Here is a 22,387-nt window from a genome sequence, read left to right as displayed (position 1 = left end):
TATTTACTTTTCATACTATTAAATATATTTATTTATTTATTTATTTATTTACTTTTCATACTATTAAATGTATTTATTTATTTACTTTTCATACTATTATACATATATTTTTTTTATTTTTCATACTTTTTTATATTTTTATCTTTTTTACTATTTAATATAATTTTAATTTATTTTCACACTATTATATATATAGTTTTTATTTTCATACCATTATATATATTTTTTATTTATTTTCATACTATTATATTTAGTTTTTTTAAAATTTATTTCCATACTATTATATATATATTTATTTACTTTTCATACTATTATATATATTTTTTATGCACCAAAAATAAAGTCGTCTGACAGAATTGAAATATCTGTTTATATTTAAGATATATCTGTGTTATTTTTGGGCCTCTGACAAAATGAGGGTTGACATAGAAATTTACCCTTGTCTGTTCTGTCTGTTTGCACTTTTCTCAATAACTACGACTTTGAATTTTTTGAAATTTTGCACAAACATTAAACATGATAAGAGTAAAAAAAGTAACAGAACGGATTTTACAGGAAAACTCCGGTTGTGCCCCTGGGGGTGCCTTTTGGGTTAAAATGGCAGAAATTGATACTTTTGTGCTTATTAAAAAACATTGATCCTTAGATTTTTATAAAACCTCCTGAAAAGTTGTAACTAACTTCTAGATAATTTTTTTGTCTATACTTCGCGATAACTCTTAGATGTGTCCCAGGGGCTGTTTTAGGGCTAATAAAAATACTCCATTTTTGGGACTATTTTGTCCCAAATATTTTGTGTATGTCTATTTAGCAGTTTTCCATGGTGCTGAATTCAAATTTTAATATGTTAACACTTTGGGGACTTTTTAGACTACATGAGGTAAGGGCAAATGATGGATTTAGTCATTTCTTTTTTTTTACATGTTGCAGAACTCAAATGTACATATGTTAAAACCTATAATTGCACCGTTTGTTTATTTTCACCAAGATTTGACATCCCTGGGGACTTTTGGGACTAAATAGGGTGGGGGGGTAAATGCCGAACTTAGTCATTTTTTGATGCCTTGTTCACTGTGCACTCACGGGGGACCATGCATGCTTCACTGGTTACAAGTTTGTATTCATGCTTATCTACTATTCCATATACTAAATATTCTATCAATGGTAAGTCATAAAATTCACTTAGCTTTAACACTTTACTGCAATGTGACGATATTATGTGATAATCAGAAGTAAACCATCCTTTTTTTTAGTAACAATGTAAAACTTGAAGATACAAGTTATCTGCCTATGTTTATTTATATTATTTATAGTATTTATAGTTTAATTCACATATTTTATTGCTGTTTTTTTTAAATTTTACTGATTTTTGTTTACTTTTGTTTTTCTTACTAATAGAAATTTTTTGTTATCATTTTTAGTTGTATATTTTTTATTTATTTATTAGTTATTTTCTATTTGTATACCACATGTAAATATTTAAAAAAATATACGCATGACTAAAAATATGGTTCACATACCTTTGACAGTTTTCCCCACCATTCTTCATTCTCTGTTTGATTCATCAGACTTGGTGGAATGTACCAGAAACAAATATTTGTGCATTCAAACTAAAAATTAAAAAAACAAGGTAAGAAATTAAACTTTTAAAAAGCTGAAGATGAAGAAGAGGACCGTCATTATTACTTATTACCAAAATGTTAAAAGCTGCAGGTGAAACAAACATTGAGATAATCACAGACTTGACGAATCAGATTATGAAAGAATAGTTTGACTCAAAAGACAGGGAACCTAATACAATTGTGAATTGTTACAAAAGTAAAATGGAATCACAAAGGCTTAAAGTTGACGCATCATGTCCTGGGCAAAGTACCACTGGTGCTATATTTCTCCTGAGACAAATACAAGAAAAGTACCTTGGTAAGAAGAAGAATCTGTATTTTTCTTTTGGGAATCTGGAACAAGCATCTGCATCACATAAAATAGCCACATTGTTTTTGCTGGATGCTGCTAGTATTGAGTATGACGAAAGCTTAGAAAGCCTTTTACTCAAATAGCTTCTTCCCTCAAACTGCTAGACTTTGGAATTTCCTGCCAGACCCTTGCTTTCCTAACTGTACTGACATGCAGAAGTTCAAATGTAATGTGAACAGACATCGTGCTACCCAACTCCATACATAGTATCCCTGCAAATCTGATCCCAAATAGTAGCCCCTTACAACTTAGTCACACTGTGCTTTGTTTGGGGTGAAAAATACAGTGAAAAAAAAAAAGAAGCCATAATTGAACTGTTGAAATTTGTGTTTTCTCTTGTGAGTTTGCCTTGTTTTGTTTGTTTTTCTGTATCTGTAAAGAGGTTTTGAGGCAGTATATGAAACTTGCTTACAGGTGATCATCTCAAAAAAGGAATGGAATACTTTGCACAGTCATCTTGGAACAGGAGTAAAGAGGAAGCATTAGATAGAGGTAATTAAAGATGCTTAAAATTTGTGGATCAGGTCCTGAAAGTGATTGAGAGAACAATTAAACAATAAATAAAAAAACAATGAGATAAGTATGGATGAAATGCAATTTGGTTTTATGCCTGGTGCTATATTTATCTTGAGACAAATACAAGAAAAGTACCTTGGTAAGAAGAAGAATTTGTATTTTACTTTTGTGGATCTGGAACAAGCCTTTGACAGAATGCCAAGGTGGGCTTTACATCAACTAAGGGCAAACAAATGAAAGTTTGTTCAAGCAATGTACAGAAATACTCTTACACTCATGTTAGAAGATGTATATATATTTATATATTATGGCAGCAACTCGTTCTCGAGTATTGCCATTACTTAATATATCTCTGGCTCAAATGACGCAAACATGAGTGCAACTAGCAGCACGGGTCAGACGGTCACCTCTATGAACCTTCTATAGTCCAGTACATCTACTGATGACCGGGTCCAAGCTATGGTGCTCCAAACACCTACCAGGCCAGACCCTGGAAGTTCCAGAACCTTTATTGCCATTCACGCCCATATCTGCATCAGTCCTCATTGAATGTCCGTTTGCCATTTCAGGCTACAGCCAGCCTTTTTATTATCGAGATATACACTGATTGCAAAGTGTGTATTTCGTTGCATATCAAGTAATGCCTGTGCTTGAAGCTTTTTATAGTGAGGAAAGCACTGAGACAATCCCACTCTCTAAAGAACTGCCACATTGAACCAAAAAGAAGAGCAAGTCAACATCATTGGAAGCAGCAGTTGCTGCAGGTTTTATATCAGGGTTTTCTTTCTCCTAGAGAAGTTGCCTTCACCACGGCTTACTGGAGCCCACTCCACCCCACAATACTAAGCTTGTATATATATATATATATATATATATACATACACATGTACCTACATACATACTTTAAGGAACGGTTAGAATCTCAGTTACAGCTTTAATGTTAAGGCAACAATACACCAAGTTTGCTGCTTTTCAGAGAGTTTCATGTAGAATCACTAATCATCACTTGGTGTTTGTAGCATTTACTCTCAGACCTTTACTTTCCATAGTATTCCTTCAAATCTTCAATTTAGCAATTTTTTTTCCATTATTCTGCAAACAAGCACTAAAGCATCAACATAAAGTATCTCTTTCGAACAACCCATACAAAACTACTAGAACAAGAGTTCTAATACACAAATGAAAAGCAATGATTCCTGATTTTTCTCACTTTAATGTTACAGCTGTCACTAAATGTGCTGTTATTCTATAAATTGCTTGAACAACACTCGCTTGCCTTTAGTTATGCAAGACCCACAATCTCTTGGCACTCTCTCAAAAATTTCTCAAGCAATAACTTGAAAACCTTACAAAAAAAAACAATAAAAATAACTTGTAATGTGTTTAATTACAGTAATTTGCAGAATCCAGGTGTAGCTTGGTATGCAAATAAGATATATAAATAAATAAAGAAAACCCTGGGAATTGTGGTAGCACTGTAATCCTGCAACTTGATACAAAATTAACATAGCACAACAATGGCATCGCCACTGAATGAACCTATTGAACAATCCAGACTATGTAGAAACATGAATATGGTGCTTTACAGTGCTGGCCAGAGTAAAGAAACTAGAATAAATGAAGTGAAGGGGGCATGAGTGGCACAGACCTTCTAGAATCATTAGGAGTGAGAGTACTGTAATTCTGTGGTTAATACGCAATTAACATGGCACAACATTGGGCTTTGTTACCTATAAGTAAGTCAGTATACGATACCACCTTCGTTTTTTGATGCTATTTTTAAAAATAACACTTTTAAAAATAACGCACTTTTAAAAATAATGCACTTTAAAAAATAACGCACTTTGAGCATCATAATAAAATGGAATCGTTGGAAGGAACCTTATTGAATACTAAAGGACCTCAGCTAGCAGAAGTTTAGATAGAATGCTTGAAAACACATTCCAGAATTTATGTGCCAATCATTAATAAATGAAGTGAAGGGAGCAAATACATGACCTTCCAAAATAGTCAGAAGGAGTAAGAGGTCAAATGTGGGGATCAAACCTTACAGGTTGAGAGGTGCAGCATGGTATACAGATAAGATATCTAAATAAATAGAGCAAACTTTGGGCATTGTGATACTACTTTAATCCCAATAGTTGGTATGTGATTAACATGGCACAATTCTGAGCTTTGTTGCCCCTAAGTAAGCCAGTGTATGACAACGGATCATTTTTCTTTTTTTAAGTTACCTGAATGACATATTTTGAACATCATAACAAAATGACAGCATCAATGGGAACCGGAACTAGCAGAAATTCAGATGAAATGCTTCAAAGCACATGCCAGAACAAAAAAATGTAATGAGCCAATCATATGTCTGGAGAACAGAAAGAAATCACTGCAGGATGTGAAGCTACTTGAACAGCACACTTTGAACATCATAACAAAAACTTTCCTAAACACTTTGAACATCATAACAAAAACTTTCCTAAACACTTTGAACATCATAACAAAAACTTTCCTAAACACTTTGAACATCATAACAAAAACTTTCCTAAACACTTTGAACATCATAACAAAAACTTTCCTAAACACTTTGAACATCATAACAAAAACTTTCCTAAACACTTTGAACATCATAACAAAAACTTTCCTAAACACTTTGAACATCATAACAAAAACTTTCCTAGTTAAGATTGGGCATGAAATAGTGAAATTTAACATCATCTTCTATTATATAAAGAGAAATTGTCTATGTGTACATGTGTGTATGTGTGTGTGCGCACGCGTGTGTGTCCAGCTAAAAGTTAAAAGCTACAAAACAAACACCCCCCCAAAGTTAGTATATTCTTTATCAGCACTGCCATGGATGAATAATAATATTCAAAATTAAAATAAATAATTATCCATTTTTTGAGGGGAGGGGAGTCAACTGGACCAGGTTATGTTAAGGCAGTGTCAGTTTTTTTTTACCATTTCCAATGTTATATATTATATAAAGGAGAGGTGGATGATCTAAATTATTAATATTTTCAACACATTAAAATAAGAGAAAGAAATAAGCTGGTTGGTGGTGAAAAAGAGGTGACGGAAGATGGATACGGTAAAACAGGGAAGAGCGAAAGACAGATGTAGATAGGTCGAGAGATGAAAGTTTTGATACACACACTTTTTATCCTCTTCTATTTTGTTTTTATTACCCTAAGCAACACTGGGTAGCTCTGCTAGTATAATATGAATATGGTTTGTATACATTTTTAGCGATTCATACCTTTGGTAAAACAACTCGGAAATCCTCTTGTTCTTGAACTCTTTCCATGAGGTAACTGGAGAAAAGAAAGAAAAATAATAAGAAGAAGAATGGAGGTAACAAGACAAAAGGATTGATTGAAAAGAAGAGGGAGAATGCATCAAGGGATAAGGTGACTCATCATCATCATCATCATCATCATTGGTTTAACGTCTGTTTTATATGCTGGCATGCATCGGACGATTTGTAGAACCTTACTTTCAAACTAACCTATCTCTTCCCAAGTCTTTATTTCTCTCAAGTCCATCCTTATCACTTCCTCTCATGTTTACCTTGACTTTCCAAGTCAACTGAACCAGCTCTGTCAAATTCACTACATCTACTAACCCAAAAACTCTCATCCATTCTTTCAACATGGCTATACCAACAAAGTTTCATGTTCTGCATGCAACTCCATATACTGTCCAAATTTGATCTTCCACTGATTAATACTAAGCTTGTCTTAACACTCACAGTACACACCCATTCTCATGTTATTTTTCTCCATGCAACACATATCCTCAAGCTTCACTAGCTAGGTTTCTCTTTTGGTCCATAATCACACTGTAGACAAATAGACAACAATGGATAGATTGACTGAGATAGAAACCATGATAGATAGATGGATCAAAGAAATTTACATTTGATATTAATTTATTACATCTTTTGAAAAAATCAAGTAAGCATTGATAAATTAGGCAACAAGTTTATATCTTGACTTGAGGTAACATTCACCCAGGATGGATTAAGCCAGTTCTTCCCATAGAACCTACAGTCCTGCATGAATGCAGACCACACATGACGGTTTGCAGCAGTCAAGATAGTCATGGGCAGCCAGTCTCAGGACCAGTAGCAAACAACGTAGACCTGTAGACTAGAGCTAAGTTTGATGTCAGCTTTGAAGGTGTGTAACCACGTCTTCAGCTGGCCTTATCCCCTGGGTATCTTTGCTTTTCTTGGAGTAGTTTTAGAGCTATTGTTTTGTGGATGGACTCTTCTGGGTTGCAACATGCAATGTGACAAAAGCAACAAATTCTCCTCTTTAAAAGAGCAAGGATGGAGAAAATTCTGTATTGAGCAAGGATGGAGATAATTCTGCATTGCGACATTCAATCAGGATGGGTTGAGCTGGCTCCCTCCATAGACCATGCAGTCTCCTGGATGATTGCAAACCACACACAATGGTCTGCAGCAGTCAAGATAGTGATGGGCAGTCAGTCTCAGGACCAGCTTTGAAGGTGTGTAACCACGTCTTCAGCTAGCCTCCCTTGTATCTTTGCTAATTCTTCGAGTAGTTTTGGAGCTATTGCTTTGTGGATGAACTCTGCTGGGTTGCAGCACACAGTGTGTCGAAACCAACCAAGTCTTCTCTTTAAGGAGGGATAAGCCTGCATCGCATTTCATTTGAGTATTGTAAATCACAATAAACTTTAATTACATTCAAATAATCGACTATTTACATTCCCTGTTTCTTCCTAGATATTGTCTTGTGAAATTTATTTTGAAGTCTGATTGAAGAGAATATGTACAGGAATTGAACTCACAGAAATTCATGCTTAATACATCCTCTATTCCCTGCCTCCTACCATTCTCATTCTATGTGCTCTTTTGAAGTTGAGACATTTTCATGTTTTAAATATTTTGATGCACCAACTAAATTTCATAAATTCCAAGAGTTAATTCTAGCTAAACAGTATACAGAATTCTTTCAAATGCTTGAGTGTTACTGTTTTTTGTATCATAAAACTTTGTCAAAATATCACAACTTGATAAGCAGGAGGTTTAAAAGAGTAACGATAATGCAGATGGGTTGGGCTCAAACTGTTTGGTTGAAGTGATAACTCCTGCCATTTACTTAGGTAAAAGTCATTCAATAATTTCTGTTTCTACAGTGTGGAACGATAAATTTGTCACCCTAAAGAAAACAACATTACAGCTTTATTTTAAAACTCTTATTGAAAAAAAATCAATTCAGATAACTCGATTTTGTAGAAAAGCTGACATCGATTTAATGTAGTCGCCTTCAGCCTCATTCACCGCCTCGATACAGGTCTGGAGCTGAGAACATGCCTTTTCCATAAGTGCCGGCAGGAGCTCGGCAAATACTCGACATATGGCAGCAATCAGGCTGGAATTGATTTTGTGGGAGGTCATGTTGGTGATGTTCTCGATGTATGACCAAACAAAGTAATCCAATCCAAGGGGGCCAGTATGAAAGGGTATGAAGTCATAGCACTCCTTCTGAAGTCAAGCCTGGGTCTCTTTGAACATGTGTGTTGGCACCGAGTTCTGCTGCTACACTCAGGGTCTGCCAGCGACCACCTGATTGCACCAAGGGATCACCACATTCTTCAGCACATCCAGACACATTTTGGTGTTGACTTTCAAGCTGACCTCAAAGATATGCCGTGGCATGATGTGGCCCTCACTTAAAACCACATCAAAGACCATAACCATGCCCGGAAACTTTGTTGAGCATTATTGCCCTCAAGCATTGAACCATCCAGATTTGCATTTTGAGGGTGCTGGCAATGGTCCTGTTGTCATAACTTGAATCAATAGAAAACATGAGTTGCACAGTGGTGCATTTTCAATCTTGCTTGTTGAACATTGTGTCACTTTCAGACATAATAGAAGGGTCCAATCGCTCTTGGAATTTGTACACAACTGGTCAACTAGTAGATGGTCTGTAACAAAAAAAAGAAAATCGGTTTTCATCAAATGGAAATGGAATCATGTCGTCTTTTCTAGGGCGAACAATTTTATCGTTCCACCCTGTAATTTCCTTGTTTAGGGTTCAAGCATTCATGCAGAGGAGTAGTACCTTTTCAAGGTGGTTTTCTATGATGTCCTCAACTGCATGCACCCAGCACTATGTGATGCATGAAATAGCCCATTTTGCAGTAGCTGTTTGCAACAACCTCTCCATAGTGAATGACTGTCCGTGTGTGGCAAAGAGTCACACATTTCAAGAGGTAACCCAATTAATATGTATGAGCATAAACAGAACAAGGTGGATCTAGAGGAGAAAACCTCCATAAACAATCCTGTTAATTTCCATGAGTAGCAGTAGTTCCTGTGACATCCAACAAAAGTGTGGTAACATGTCAGAGAACAGCATGGTTATGTGGATGATCATATTCTTGACAATAACCAAGCAATTAGTGGAGAACTATGACAAGATGGTGTCTCGACAAAATACTCATCCCTTTGGAGAGGCTAGTGTTAGGAAGAGAATGCAGCCATAACATTTTTGCTTCAAACAAACTATAGCTGTTCTTTGTAAGTTTACAAGGTAAACAGATGTCCAAACAGATGCAAAAAGCAAACCCATCCAAATCATGGAAACCTGGGTAGTCAGTCAGTCAGTACTTACAACATAAAGAATATTTTCCATTTTAAACATAGTTTATTGACAGTAAAATAAATAATAATGAATTTTATACTTCCTTGTTCTCATACAAAAACGACTGACACCAGAAAATATTTATAATCAGCACAGCTTAATGTAACATCTGTCTCGTTCTTGAGACTAACCGTATGTCATAACTCACATTTAATATTTCTTTTTCTCATTAGGAATTAGGATGTCACAATCAGAACTCTCACGAAGAAGAGTTCCTAATCCAAGTGGAGATAACTTCAAACAAAGTGAAACTACTGTTTCAATTATGTAAACACTTATGGGTTGCAATGAGGATCATGGTTTACTATAATAAACAGAACTCCTCTTGTAAAAATGAGATGATAATTTTTTTAAAATGATATACGACTTTTATATGTAAGTATTATGGTTCTAGTTTATTATTATTATTATCATTATTATTATTATTATTATTATTTTACTTTTAAAATTTTTTTTATTTTACTTCAGTAAGTTTTAAGATATTAAGGGGCTCCCTCCTGGAACTAACACTTGATTCTGTTATAATTTAAATTTATACCCGAAGGCTCTTTTAAGAATAGATACTGTTCCCTTTATGGATGCTATTGTATTTTGTTACAGCTTAGTCTTCCAGGGATTGCTTCTAAGTATTTCTGAGGGTTCGTTTTTATTAAGCCAGTTGCTCCTATCACAACCGGTATAATGTTTATTTCTTTCAGAGACCACGTCGTTTTTAGATCATTTTTAGGTCCTGATATTTTGTTATCTTTTTCGCGTTCAGCTCTATTAAGGTCAAAATCATTTGGAACTGTGACATCGATAATGAGTGCAGTTCTTTCTTGCTTGTTCCATATTACAATATCTTGTTTGATGGCCTTGTCTTTTATGTATCTGTCCGCCTGTATGTCTTTGTCATAGAATATGGTCATTTTTTTTTTATTTACATTTGTGCAGTCACTTGTGGTCATTTTGAAGAAGCACCAAAATATCTTTTTAAAATTGAAACTCAGCAAATGTTGATCAAAATTCTATGAGTCACAATCTCCATGAGGACTAAGATACAAAGTCGTTTTTTTTTTTTTTGTGAGGCGTGGGGGGGGGGGAGGATATTCAGTTCCCCCCAAAGAGGTACTCTGGATGGGTGAAAGATTAAAAATTGCTCCACTCTATAAGAATTTCTCCTTCAGTAACCGAGGGAAAAATGATCTTACACTTTAAATTATTTATTTGCAGAAAATATTTTTAAAAATTACATTCAAAACATTAGGCACAAGGCCATCAAAAGTGTGGGGAAAATGGGTGTTGTTAATTATCCTGATAAAAAATATCTATCCTACTCTTAACTAGAACTATCTCAGTTACCATGATACATCATTTACTGTAGGGAGTCTCATATTTGAAAAACTCCTAATTAGTTGAAATTTAAAAAAAAAAAGAAATAAAACAGAATAAAAAAGAAATTTGATTAGTAAGACCCTCTCAACGTTTTCTAAACAATAGATTGCCTACTGTTTTCTAGTTTGTTTATCACCAAAACCAAGCAGGTCAGTCTCTAAATGGGAGTGGGATCAAAGTGTGAGAAAGAAAGAAACAAAAGAGAATATGGAGTTTGGAGAATGAGTGGTGTCCTTCCAAGAGAAATGCAATTTAGGAGAGACTGACAAAAACAAATCCAGTTTTTATGTACTTGCCCCACCATGTGAGCAGAGTTAGACACAAGGTCGGTTTTGACGTGAGGAAAAAATTGGCCAGTCTAAAAGGATTTTTCCTTCACTGATTGAGTACAAAACAAATATTACACTTTCGTCCTAATGCAAAAGCTAACAGAACAAAACTTGTCACTTACCTACTAATATCCATCATTCTGTCTATCTTTAATCGCATTCCTTGATCACCTCGTGCCTTCCACATCATCCAGAGTTTGAAATTGTCAATTTTCTTTCCACACTGGATCGTTTTGTTGCCTGTGGGATAAAATGATTTATTAAAATTAACTTGAAGAAATTGCTTATAGTTGCTTGAACCGAGAAACTTAGAGAGGTGTTCTTTTGAGCCTACAGGACTGTGTTTACATGGTTAATACCAGCTTTAATTTAACTTTTTTAATGGAAATCGCTCCAGACAAGGCATGAAGCCACTTGATGTAAGCAACTAAAAAGAACAAAAAGTTATTATCGCAAAGAAATAATTAACCAAGAAAAAAGAAATAACCCAAAATATAGTCAATATTTCTGATTTGGGATTTGGCCACCCAAAATTCAATTTATCAACCTGAGAAAATACTGTTTCCTTAGATACAAGCTTTTCTGCTCTAGTGATGACCCACTTGAGTTTTGCCAAAAATGATGTCCAATAAAATACTTAAGCATTAGGTTTGTTATGATCATAGATAAGTGTGTGAAGTGGTCTTTCTGGGTGATCCTTGGTGATATCTACACACACACACACACACACACACACACACACACACACACACACACACACACACACACATATATATGGGCAGAGTAGGTCAGAGTTTGATATTTCGGGGTAGTTGAGTTTGTGTGCCTCTCAAATAGAGATAGGTCTTTGGGCTCTAAGCAATTGAACTTGTGTTTTGACTTAGTCAGTCTAAGAATTTTCATCTGTAAGTTTGTCATTTAGTAGAACAAATCAAATATCATTGCAATTTTGGTGTTTGTAGTCGTGATTTCATATGAAGGAAGAATTCTTCTGTTATTTCAGCACTGATTGTGATCACATTGACACTGCAACTTGTGTCCGAATTGAGCAATGACTTTAGACCAGCACAACAACGAATGATCACAGCTTGTGCAGTGAACGCACATTAAATAAATGCGCATTCATAGGTCCACCCTATCTACTCTGCACCATCCCTCTCATATTATACTATTATGATATATGTTCTTCAGAATTGGTGCCTTTCTTCCTTTTTTTCCAGCTCGCTTAACTCGTTGCTCTTGTGGTTTTCATCAATTCATATTCATTATAATACAGATTCCTATTCCAGTAACTTCTTTTCAAGAATTGCAGGCTTATAGAATTCCTGTCTTTTGGATCAGCTGTTGTTTTGAGTGTGTGATAAGTGGATATTTTCAATCCTCTCATAATATTCATCATCATTCAACTGCCACTCTATTCACCTCATAACCCTTATTCTCAAATGTCTTTTTTAGCCTTTTCAAGTGGTGAGTGACACTGTTGTTTTTTCTTTAAAAACGAGAATTAGAGATTGGAAGAAATGCCTGTATTTAAAGAAATCAGTTGACAGTGATTAATTTAATTAAATGAACTGATGAAGTCTCCTTTTTTTGTGAACCTCTTTTTACCAACAAAATCTTTCAAAAGTTATTGTCATTTTTATAGTAGGTGTTTGATTGAGCACCAATCTATGGTTCTCTCTGTAATGTAGTTGTTACATGTCAACACTAGGGACCCACGTGTTGTATGCAGACAGTCGCAAAGAAACAATAACAAGGAAAGAAGTCAGCTCACGTTTTTTCAGTTGAAATAACAGACATTTATTTGCAGGTACTTTCCAGAATAATGTCTTGTTTCTTGTTAAAAAGTCTTCTCGTACTCCAATGTGCTTAATAAAACTCTGCCATCTCGAACATCTGGTACTCTGTCTTTGTCCAGCCATGGTTAAGATGTGTCTTTTACTGTTGTTTTCAGGCCATATGTGTAACATGTCTATCTTGGTCCTTCATGGCCACATTTTTCTTTTTATAATCTTCCTTTTATAATCTTCCTAGCCGTGACGTCACCTCGGGCATGGCTGGGTCATTTGCATACGGCTGCTGCTGCTGTCATATGTGCACCCACGCTCTGTTACATCCGTAAAACGCTCACATCTATAAACACTGCAAATAATTTTCTTTTCTTCATCTGTGCATACTAAACGGAACTTCCAAGAGCAAAGGTTTTTCCCAAAAACTATCGGTCGGTATGTTTTCCAGCTGACTACAATATGCTTGTTTTCAAGTCCAATGTTAACAAATTCTTGTTGAGTTGTCCTCTTAATCAAATTCTGCTCAATCATTGTTTGCAATCCTTTCAAAGTAATGTCTCAGTGTCCACCTTGCAAACCCACTAACCCTTATCCTTGAGTGATATTTCTTACAAAAATATATTTCCCATGAAAAAAATATATTTCCCAAGAAAAAAATATATTTCCCAAGAAAAGAATACATTTCCCATGAAAAAAATATATTTCCCAAGAAAAGAATACATTTCCCATGAAAAAATTATTTCCCATGAAAAGAATGTTTCCCATGAAAAAAATATATTTCCCACCAAAAAAAATGTAAAGAATATATTCGTTTGAAGTAGCTGAGTGGTCTTAGCTACTGTATTCAAGTAATAATTTAGTAAGTTCTTTTACTGAACGAGTGTTTATGGTCGGAGCTGGTGTATCCTTAGCATGAAGCTTTCAGCATACCATTTGACATTTCTTCCTAGTGATTCTACCCATCGGTATTTATGGCTTAGCCAACCAATCATATTCTTGAAAGGAAGAACTCGGATATATTCATATTCATTAAAACATATTAAAAAATTCAAGAAATATGAGATTAGATAATCCTTTGAGTCTCAAAAGACAATGCTTATAAAGCAAGGGTTCTGCTATCCTCAACTGCATCTCTGATGAATCGGCATTACGTGAGTCTAATGGCAATGATGTCTAAGATGACTGGAAATAATGTCAGGATAAACGTAGAGATTTCCGACATACATCACCTGGTATTCCAAAATGATCACCTATTTATTACTAGGGCTATGACAACAGCATATTCTTTTCCTTGTTTTGATTCTCAGGTATATATCTTAAAGTTTTTATATTGAGTGATGTGGTTTTTGGTTGATTAATTGTGTCTAACTGTGTCGGATATATATTCGAGAGTTAAAACAATGAAAAATATGCTGTTGTCATAGCCCTATTTATTACTACCCAGATTCAACATTGCTTAACTTTGGTGATCTAAAGAAACTAGTGGGTCAACATTATTATAATGAGATATGAGATTAACTGCGATAAAAATGGCGACAGTTTTTGAAATTAATAATCATTGTTTATGTAAAGTTCTACTTTTTGAAATGTGTGTATGAAAATAGCGATATTGCTGACAACAACATAGAAAGTTCTGTCACTGATATCTCGATTAACAAAGAGGAAGAACCTTGCTCGATGCCATTCAGAAGTAGTGTGCGGACCAGGACGCATCAGCCGTCCAGTTTGCTATGTGATCATGAGATCAGGGAGTGATGTGATGAAAACACCAAAAGTTTTTTTTTTTAAATTAGTAATCCATTGTTTTAGTGATGCACTATTTTTTTAAATGTGCGTATGAAGACAGTGATCAGGCTTAGGATGCTGTGATAGTGAATTTAATATGCAAATTAATTGAAAGCAGGTAATATAAATAAGTGTAAATTTTGTTATAGAGCGCAGTTTGAAATTCAGTTTGTTGGAATGCGTACTGAGGATCGTGTAAAGAAGGATAGATGAAAAGACTTTTGTGTTTGCCAACCTGGGATGGAAAAGAAACTTGGATTTTGACAAAATGTTACAGCTGATGCAATGGCATATCAACCCAAACTTCAAATCAAGTCAGTTTCTGTTTTTTTTTTTTAATGATATTTGAAAGGTTTTATAGAAAATAAAAAGAATGATTGGTTGAAAACCAAAACATTAGATGCGTAGAATTGTCCGAAAGTACTATATTTACCAATCATAGAGGATAGCGTAAGGATGAATTGTTTACACATGTACGGTCTCGTCCTCCTAAATAAACCATTGCAGAAGCATAGATGGCTTGAATCGCAGGAAGGTTGACCAGATAAGGAAAAATTGAAAGCAAATGATTGGACAAGATCGTATAGAGTGAAATTTGGAAACAGTTGTTTTGCTGAACCATGAGGATTAGAGAGAGAGAGAGAGAGAGAGAGAGAGAGAGAGGAGGAAATATCTTGAATCACAAGAAGGTTGGCGAGCCAAGGAAAACTTGAAAGCAAATGATTGGACAAGATCGTATAAAGTGAAATTTTAAAACAGTTGTCGCACTGAAACATGAAGATTGGAAAGGGAGAGAGATAGAGAGTTTGACAGGGATGCGAGGATGATGATTGTAAATTAGTATTTAATTGCCCCTCCTCGATCTATCTTTCGCTTTCCACACAAAGCGCTAGAAGTCTATTTACTTACCCTGGTCAAAAGTGCTGTCGTAGTATTTATCAGATTGGAACAGATATTCTACTTGAGTTGAGTTACATTTTTCAAGTAAACCCTAAAAAAAATAGCAAAGAAAGACATGTAAAAATTCTCCTTACTTAGAAGGTAATTTATACTAAAATATCCAAATTATACATGTCACACAGCATTTGTAGACATAACATCTGGTGCAGAGCATAATATTATTGGAAAGCAAATTTGTGTCCATATAGAAACATCTGGTGTTTTATTATACTTAGATTTTATGTAAATTTCAGAATAAAGAAATCTTACACACATTTCTGGAAAAATTCAGGGAACACTTGAATATATTCAAGTAACTACACAAAAATTCCATCTATAACAATACATACACACATCTATAACACAAAGCACACACACACACACACACACACACACACACACACACACACACACACACACACACACACACACACACACACAATCCACTATGACTATGCAATTCCTACAGCTATATACCTAGAAACAGAGCTATTAAATCTGACATAGTGATATGAAACATGGAGAAAGAACCAACCTTAATTGAAGTTAGTGTCTCCAATTATGCTAGATTAAACAAAGTTAAAGGAGAAAAAACAAAATACAACACAAAAAGAAACTAGAATCATAGGAAGATCTCCATCATTCCAGTTATTATAAAAGCAACCGGACCCATGAAAAAGAATTTCAAAAACTACCTGACAAATATATATAGTGTAAGAAAGATACAAACAAATGCACTTAAAGGGACGGTGAGAATCTTGTAAAGATCTCTCGGTTTGAATTTATGAAATAGTGAATGAATATCTAACATCCAGTAGAAAATATTGCCCCCCCCCCAAAAAAAAAACAAACAAACTAATAACAAAAAATATTTGTAGGAATGGATTTTAAAAGCAGACATTACAACTACAGACGTACATTCAAAAACCAAAAATCACAAATAAAAACAGCATTAACAAACCACTACTGGGAGTTAAAGTAGACGATCGCCGATAGTATAGCAAGAAATAGTATGGCAGGCCAACACATATAGAAACCTAGACGACCCGTGTAGACTATGTCTTAATGATAAATTAGCTGTCATAAACTAATAGCTCTAAAACTTATTAAACTACAGGAGTGAAATAGAAAACGTACGTATTCAAAAAATATACTTAACCTTAAGATTAGAACGCATGAAAAGGAATAAATAATAAATAATAACAACAAAAATGATAATCATGATCAACAATAATTATTAATAAATAAACAAATACATAAAGAAATACACTTGTATGAAATCAAATCACTTCCTAATACAAAGAAAAGAGAAACCCATCTCTGCTAAAAAGAACAAACAAATAGGTGAATTAGAGATCATTTGCTTCATAAACGCCCACCCATTGGCTACGATAAATGGGTATGCGAAAAACAAAGAATCTGATTGACTGAATAGCTAATGTGGTACCAGGAGAATATATAAAAACACGACGCAACATTGTTTCCATGCAATAATAGATTGAGAATGAAACATGTAAAATTCTGTGTACCATAATTGCCATATATATTTTCAAAATTATATATATATGTATATATATTATTATATATTGTATATATATTATATTATACATTCTATATATATTATATAGATATATATTATATATATATTATATTATATAGATATTATGTATATTATATCATAGATATATATTATGTATATATTATAACATATATTATATATATTATAATATATTATATATATTATATATATATTATATATATTATATCATATCATATTATTATATAGATATTATATTATATATATATATTATATAGATATTATATTATATATTATATATATTATAGATATATATTATATTACATATACTATATTATATTACATATACTATATTATATATATTATGTTATATATATTATGTTATATATACACTAATGAGCATATATATCATATATATCATATATATGTATATATATAAATATAATTAATGTTGTCAACCATGTTTTATTCTCTGGGGTTACTTATAAGCGAAGTCAGTTGTGCAAATGCTTTTTTTTTTAAATATCTTTATTTTTCTTTTATGATAGGTAGTTGGTTGATATTTTCTTGAAAATATCTAAAAAAAGAACCTAGAAAATATAATTAACCCTTGTGTTACATTACAAAATATAATTAACCCTTGTGTTACATTACAAAATATAATTAACTCTTATGTAATGTTACAAACGTTATACACATGATAACACATATGTATGTTTGTAACGTTACACCTTATTTTACTTGATGTGTGATTTTGCTTATTCTCCATAATGCTGACACATTTCAAGCATGTTTTTCTCAAGTTTACATGCGTAATACTAACTAAATTTTAAATGGAAATGATTTCTCATATAATAATATTTAACAAAAACAACATAAAACCATTTCCAATGCAGAATTTTATTTTTGCATTCTGCTCTCGCTGCGACCTTTAAAAATTCCTGAAAGTCATGTCTGACCTAATTTAAATAACCGTTTTATTTAGGTCTGCAATTATTCTCTTTCTTCTATTTTTTTTTTGTATGAATTCTTAATAAAAAAATGTTTCTCACTTACTTTTTCTTTGACTGCAAGATAACTGCATTGCATTGGAGCATTACACATTTTGTGGAAATTCCAAGCCATTGAATCAGTTCTAGAAACAAATAAAAAAATAAAAAATAAAAAATTGAAAAAAAAAATAGAAAAAATTCTTTTTTTCTGAATTTTTGAACTTTTGAGATAAGGATTGATAATTCACATTATTTGAATTATTCAGACTATTGTTCGCATCTTGAGTGTAATTTTCATGTTTTGGCCGATGTAACCTTTTTGTAACTTTCTTCAGATATATTTTGTCAAACTCAGTGGATTAAATATACTGCAAATTTTCAAATAAAAAGTTGTGCCTATATTATGCCCCTTAAAAGCTTTTAAATTACCCCTAAGAAATGGTAAATTGAGAAATATTTATTACTTGATGTCCAAAGCCTATTGTTGAAATTTTACAGAAATAAGAGTTATCCGAATTTTTATAACGGATTTTCACTTCCTATATATATCTCCTTTGCCTAAAACTAAATTAAACCAAATGTAGCAACATTACACACTTACACTTAGTAGCTGTTGCAAAATTCATAATGATTGATTAATTAGTGTAAATGAAATATATAAACATATACCTATATCTAACTTGATATAAATCTATATATATAAAAGCAAAAATGTGTGTTTGTGTGTGTGCATTTTTGTGTATGTCCGCAAAAGGCTTTTTTCCGGGAAGGGATTGGTCAGCTTGCTCCTTAAAACTTTTTATATCACGTCTAAATCATAATATCTCCGAGTTAACAATGGGGGTCGCCTGTCTATTTAATTTGCTCGACTTTAAAAAGCTAAATATTCCACATTTTTGGATCGTACGGATTCGGCTTTTTCGTATAAAAGCGAAACTAATTTGAAGTTTCCGGCATGATCGCCGGGAACATCCAAAAGCAATCAGCATTGATTAATGCGGAATTTCTCCTTATATCTTGCTATTCAATTTGGACAATCCCCTTTTTATGAGGAGCTGGTCCCCCCTCCAACATCTTGGGGAAATAAAAAAAAACTGCCCTGCAGTAAATAAAAAACTGCCCCGCAATGAAAGTTGACCTCATTAAGTCATTAAGTACGGGCACCTGCCAATTCTTAATACTTAAATAAATTCAAACATCTTTCCGTTGTTACATGATAAGGGCTGTCCCCTTTTCATGTAAGTATAAAAAGAGAGATTTAGTTAAAATGAAAATGAAATAGAATAGACGAAATTCGAACCTCGTAATTTAGGTTTAGAAATAGATTACGAGAGAGAATTAGCAAATGGAATGTAAAAAACAAACCATTGTTTAGCTTAGAGATAAAATAGTTTTAAGAAAAGAATGTGCATTGTCAATTCTGTTATGAAAATTCAATTGAAGAATGCAACTATAAGATAATTTAATAAACATGTTTTTAACATATTGGAAATATAGATTACTAGGAATATAGGTTAAAATTCCTTTTGTAAACAAAGGAAAAAGTTTTGGACACGCATTTCCACAACACGTGAAAGAAGACACATGTTTTAACATGTGTATGACGTCATGGAAAATGGGAAGTTCTCGATATAGTTAGAAACTTTAGAGTTAAGCAGGGAGAAACTGAGAGAGAGGCTGGGAGGGAGTCTGAGGACGACAGACGACAGTCTGGACATGGGAGCCGAACGTCTAGAAGCGAGACGGTCACCTTTGAAACATAGAATGTGAAGCTTTGCATTCTTGACTATGAAAACCACGACCGGTCGGGAAAAGAAATAAACCCATCATGTGTTTTTATAAACACTTTGTGTTGTAATTCTACCAAAAGGTAAAGTGAAAATTGTCACTATATGTCTTGTATATCATGTGGTTTAAAATGTCTTTACATACACATCTTACATACACAATGTGAACACTGAGACTGTCTCAACACTCAAAGAGCTTCTACACTTCTAAGTATGAACATTTTATATATATGAATCTCTTTATAACACGAACATCTCTCTCAACAACATCATCTCTCTCTAAGACTTACTATAAATAAGACCTAACAACAACAAGAAAAGAATAATCATAATAATAATAATAATGAACTATATATATAACACCGTTACTACTTCTTGTTGGCCTGGCGGTTAATGTCGCACGTTTTTTTTACACTTTATTTTCCAACTTCGCCTCAAGGCTTCGGGTTCGATCCTTCCTACTTACCTACCAAAACTTTTTTTAACCCCCCCCCCCACACACAAACACCCAGGCAAGAAGTCTTTGTTTATTCTTTTGTTTTGATTTACCCAAAAGCACACACACCTCGAAACACCCAAGCAACGCTAGGTACCCCCACTAATAACAATATAAAAGCTCTTCATAAAATCGAATTGAGCACTCTTCCTATTACTGATATTTTTTTTTTTTCCTTTTTACTATTACTAATATTTTTTTGTTTTCCTTTCTTGCTCGAGACAATGGCACAGTGGATAAAACCTTCGTCCCGAATTTATATTAAACACACACACACGTTTCAGTTTATTTACCTTTCAATTCCTGCCATTTTGTATCTGTGTTTTTCAGAAAATAACACAGAACCGCCCCAAGCAGCCTGGAATAGAAAAATTACAAATTAGGAAAAATCTGTTGAAGAAAATGTGAAAAAAAAATCGAGAAACAGTCATAACAGAGAAAGAAAGAGGGTGGGATAGAGGGGAGAAATACAAGAAGAAATATGAAATATGGGATAAATACAGTAACAGGACAAAAAGTGACAGAAAAGACAAAAAAGAAAAATTGGACAAAGATCAAAAAGAAAATAGAACAAGAAAAGGGAAAATAGAACAAAGATATAAAGAAAATAGGACAAAGAAAAAGGTGAAAATAGGATAAAAAGAGAAAATAAGAAAAAAAAAAACTAGAATAAGACAAAAGAAAGAAAGGAAATGAGACAACAAAAAAGAAAAAAGGGAACAAAAAAAAAAAAGCAGAAAAATAGTGCAAAGAAAAGAAAAAAAACAAAAACAAAGGATAAACAAAAAATATCCGGTTCTTTGAAAAGTTTATACTGAATTTTAAAGGAAATGAAAAGTCCAAAAAAATATATGGCATTAACTATTTAATCAACCATTGCACAACTTATATTTTCGATAAAGCATTAGCTGTCTAATATGGGTCTTACAATTTTTCATTTTCAAAGGGTTACAAAAGCAAATAATTTTTAGCTCCAACATAGAGTTTGAAATGTGCACTAACCAGAAATATAAGTATATTATATCTATCAATACTTTGACATGTTCTAACATGTCGAAACATGATCTACTAAAAATCAGCATATACTTTCTGGACAACGTAATAGGACAAATGAAAAAGAGAAAAGATGACAAACACAAATAGGTCAAAGAATAAAAAGATAGAAAGAATGACACAGAGCAAAATGTAGCTATGAAATCCTTCTCCATCTTCACTACTCTTCTGACCTTGTACTTCTGACTTTCATCTCTTCCAAAGCATAAAGTTATTTTTGAAAGGAAAGCATTTCCCAGAAGATGCAATCTTGATTTACAAAAGTACTTCATGGTTGGAGGATCAACCTGTGGTGTTCTACAAAAGCTGCATTAAATGGTGAGAGTAATGCATAACTCTAAATGGTTTCTATGTAGAGAATAACTGTGCCAAGTTTCGTTGCTCTACTGCTACGAAAAGTGGGTCGGGGGTATAACTTCTAGAATGTCCTTCATATACATTCATCTTTTCTGTGAGTGAAGGAGAAATTCTTCTTGATTGAGACTTTTGTCCAAATCCAGAGTGCCTCTTTTTGGGAAGCGGTGTTTTCTTCACATCAAAAACAGATCTTGTACTCGTGAGTGGGCACATAAATCAAATAGGAGGGAAATAGAGACAAACAGAGGGATATATATATATATATATATATATATATATATATATATATATATATATATATATATATATATTTATTAGAGAGAGAGAGAGAAAGAGAGAGAGAGGTAAAGATAAAGAACGGTAGAGAGAGAGATAGAGAGGTAAAGAGGTAAAGAGACAGATAGAGAGAGAGAGGAAGAATACTTACATCAACATGCAGCCACATATTGTATTTTTCGCAGATGTCCGCAATGCCATTGAGAGGATCATAAGCTCCTAGAACTGTTGTACCGGATGTTGCTACAACAACTGTTGGACGATGACCCTGGGGAAAAAATAAAACGAAAATCAACGCTTATATCCAACAGGCATTAGTTTCTTGTCATATTGGACAAGAGGATTACATGTACAAAGAAAATGAAGGCACTTTTGTCTGGCACAATTTACGAAAAGAATACTGCCAAAAAAACACTCCAGTCTTCTCTACTCATTATTAATATAAATGATTAATTTAATTTGGAAATTTAGAAAACCGAATAATGTTATATGATTAATATCT

At 33.4% G+C, this 22,387-nt stretch overlaps 1 protein-coding gene across 1 annotated transcript in view; it reads right to left on the bottom strand.

Moving 5' to 3' along the window:
• LOC145258245 (cysteine sulfinic acid decarboxylase-like) overlaps positions 1-22,387 on the bottom strand; it is a 117,205-nt gene that overhangs the window by 7,541 nt on the left and 87,277 nt on the right. The window contains exons 11-17 of the mRNA XM_080116219.1: positions 22,037-22,153; positions 20,493-20,557; positions 17,981-18,059; positions 15,358-15,439; positions 10,996-11,113; positions 5,747-5,801; positions 1,521-1,610 (exon numbers count right to left, since the gene is read on the bottom strand). Coding sequence (XP_079972345.1) covers positions 1,521-1,610; positions 5,747-5,801; positions 10,996-11,113; positions 15,358-15,439; positions 17,981-18,059; positions 20,493-20,557; positions 22,037-22,153 — 606 coding nt within the window. The remainder of the gene's footprint in view (positions 1-1,520; positions 1,611-5,746; positions 5,802-10,995; positions 11,114-15,357; positions 15,440-17,980; positions 18,060-20,492; positions 20,558-22,036; positions 22,154-22,387) is intronic.

The sequence above is a fragment of the Euprymna scolopes genome, chromosome 33 (genome assembly GCF_053919585.1).
Source record: "Euprymna scolopes isolate OS-2025 chromosome 33, ASM5391958v1, whole genome shotgun sequence".
NCBI classification, from domain to species: domain Eukaryota; kingdom Metazoa; phylum Mollusca; class Cephalopoda; order Sepiida; family Sepiolidae; genus Euprymna; species Euprymna scolopes.
The sequence above is the reverse complement of the archived record's forward strand: the minus strand, read 5'-3'. Positions and strand labels throughout refer to the sequence as shown.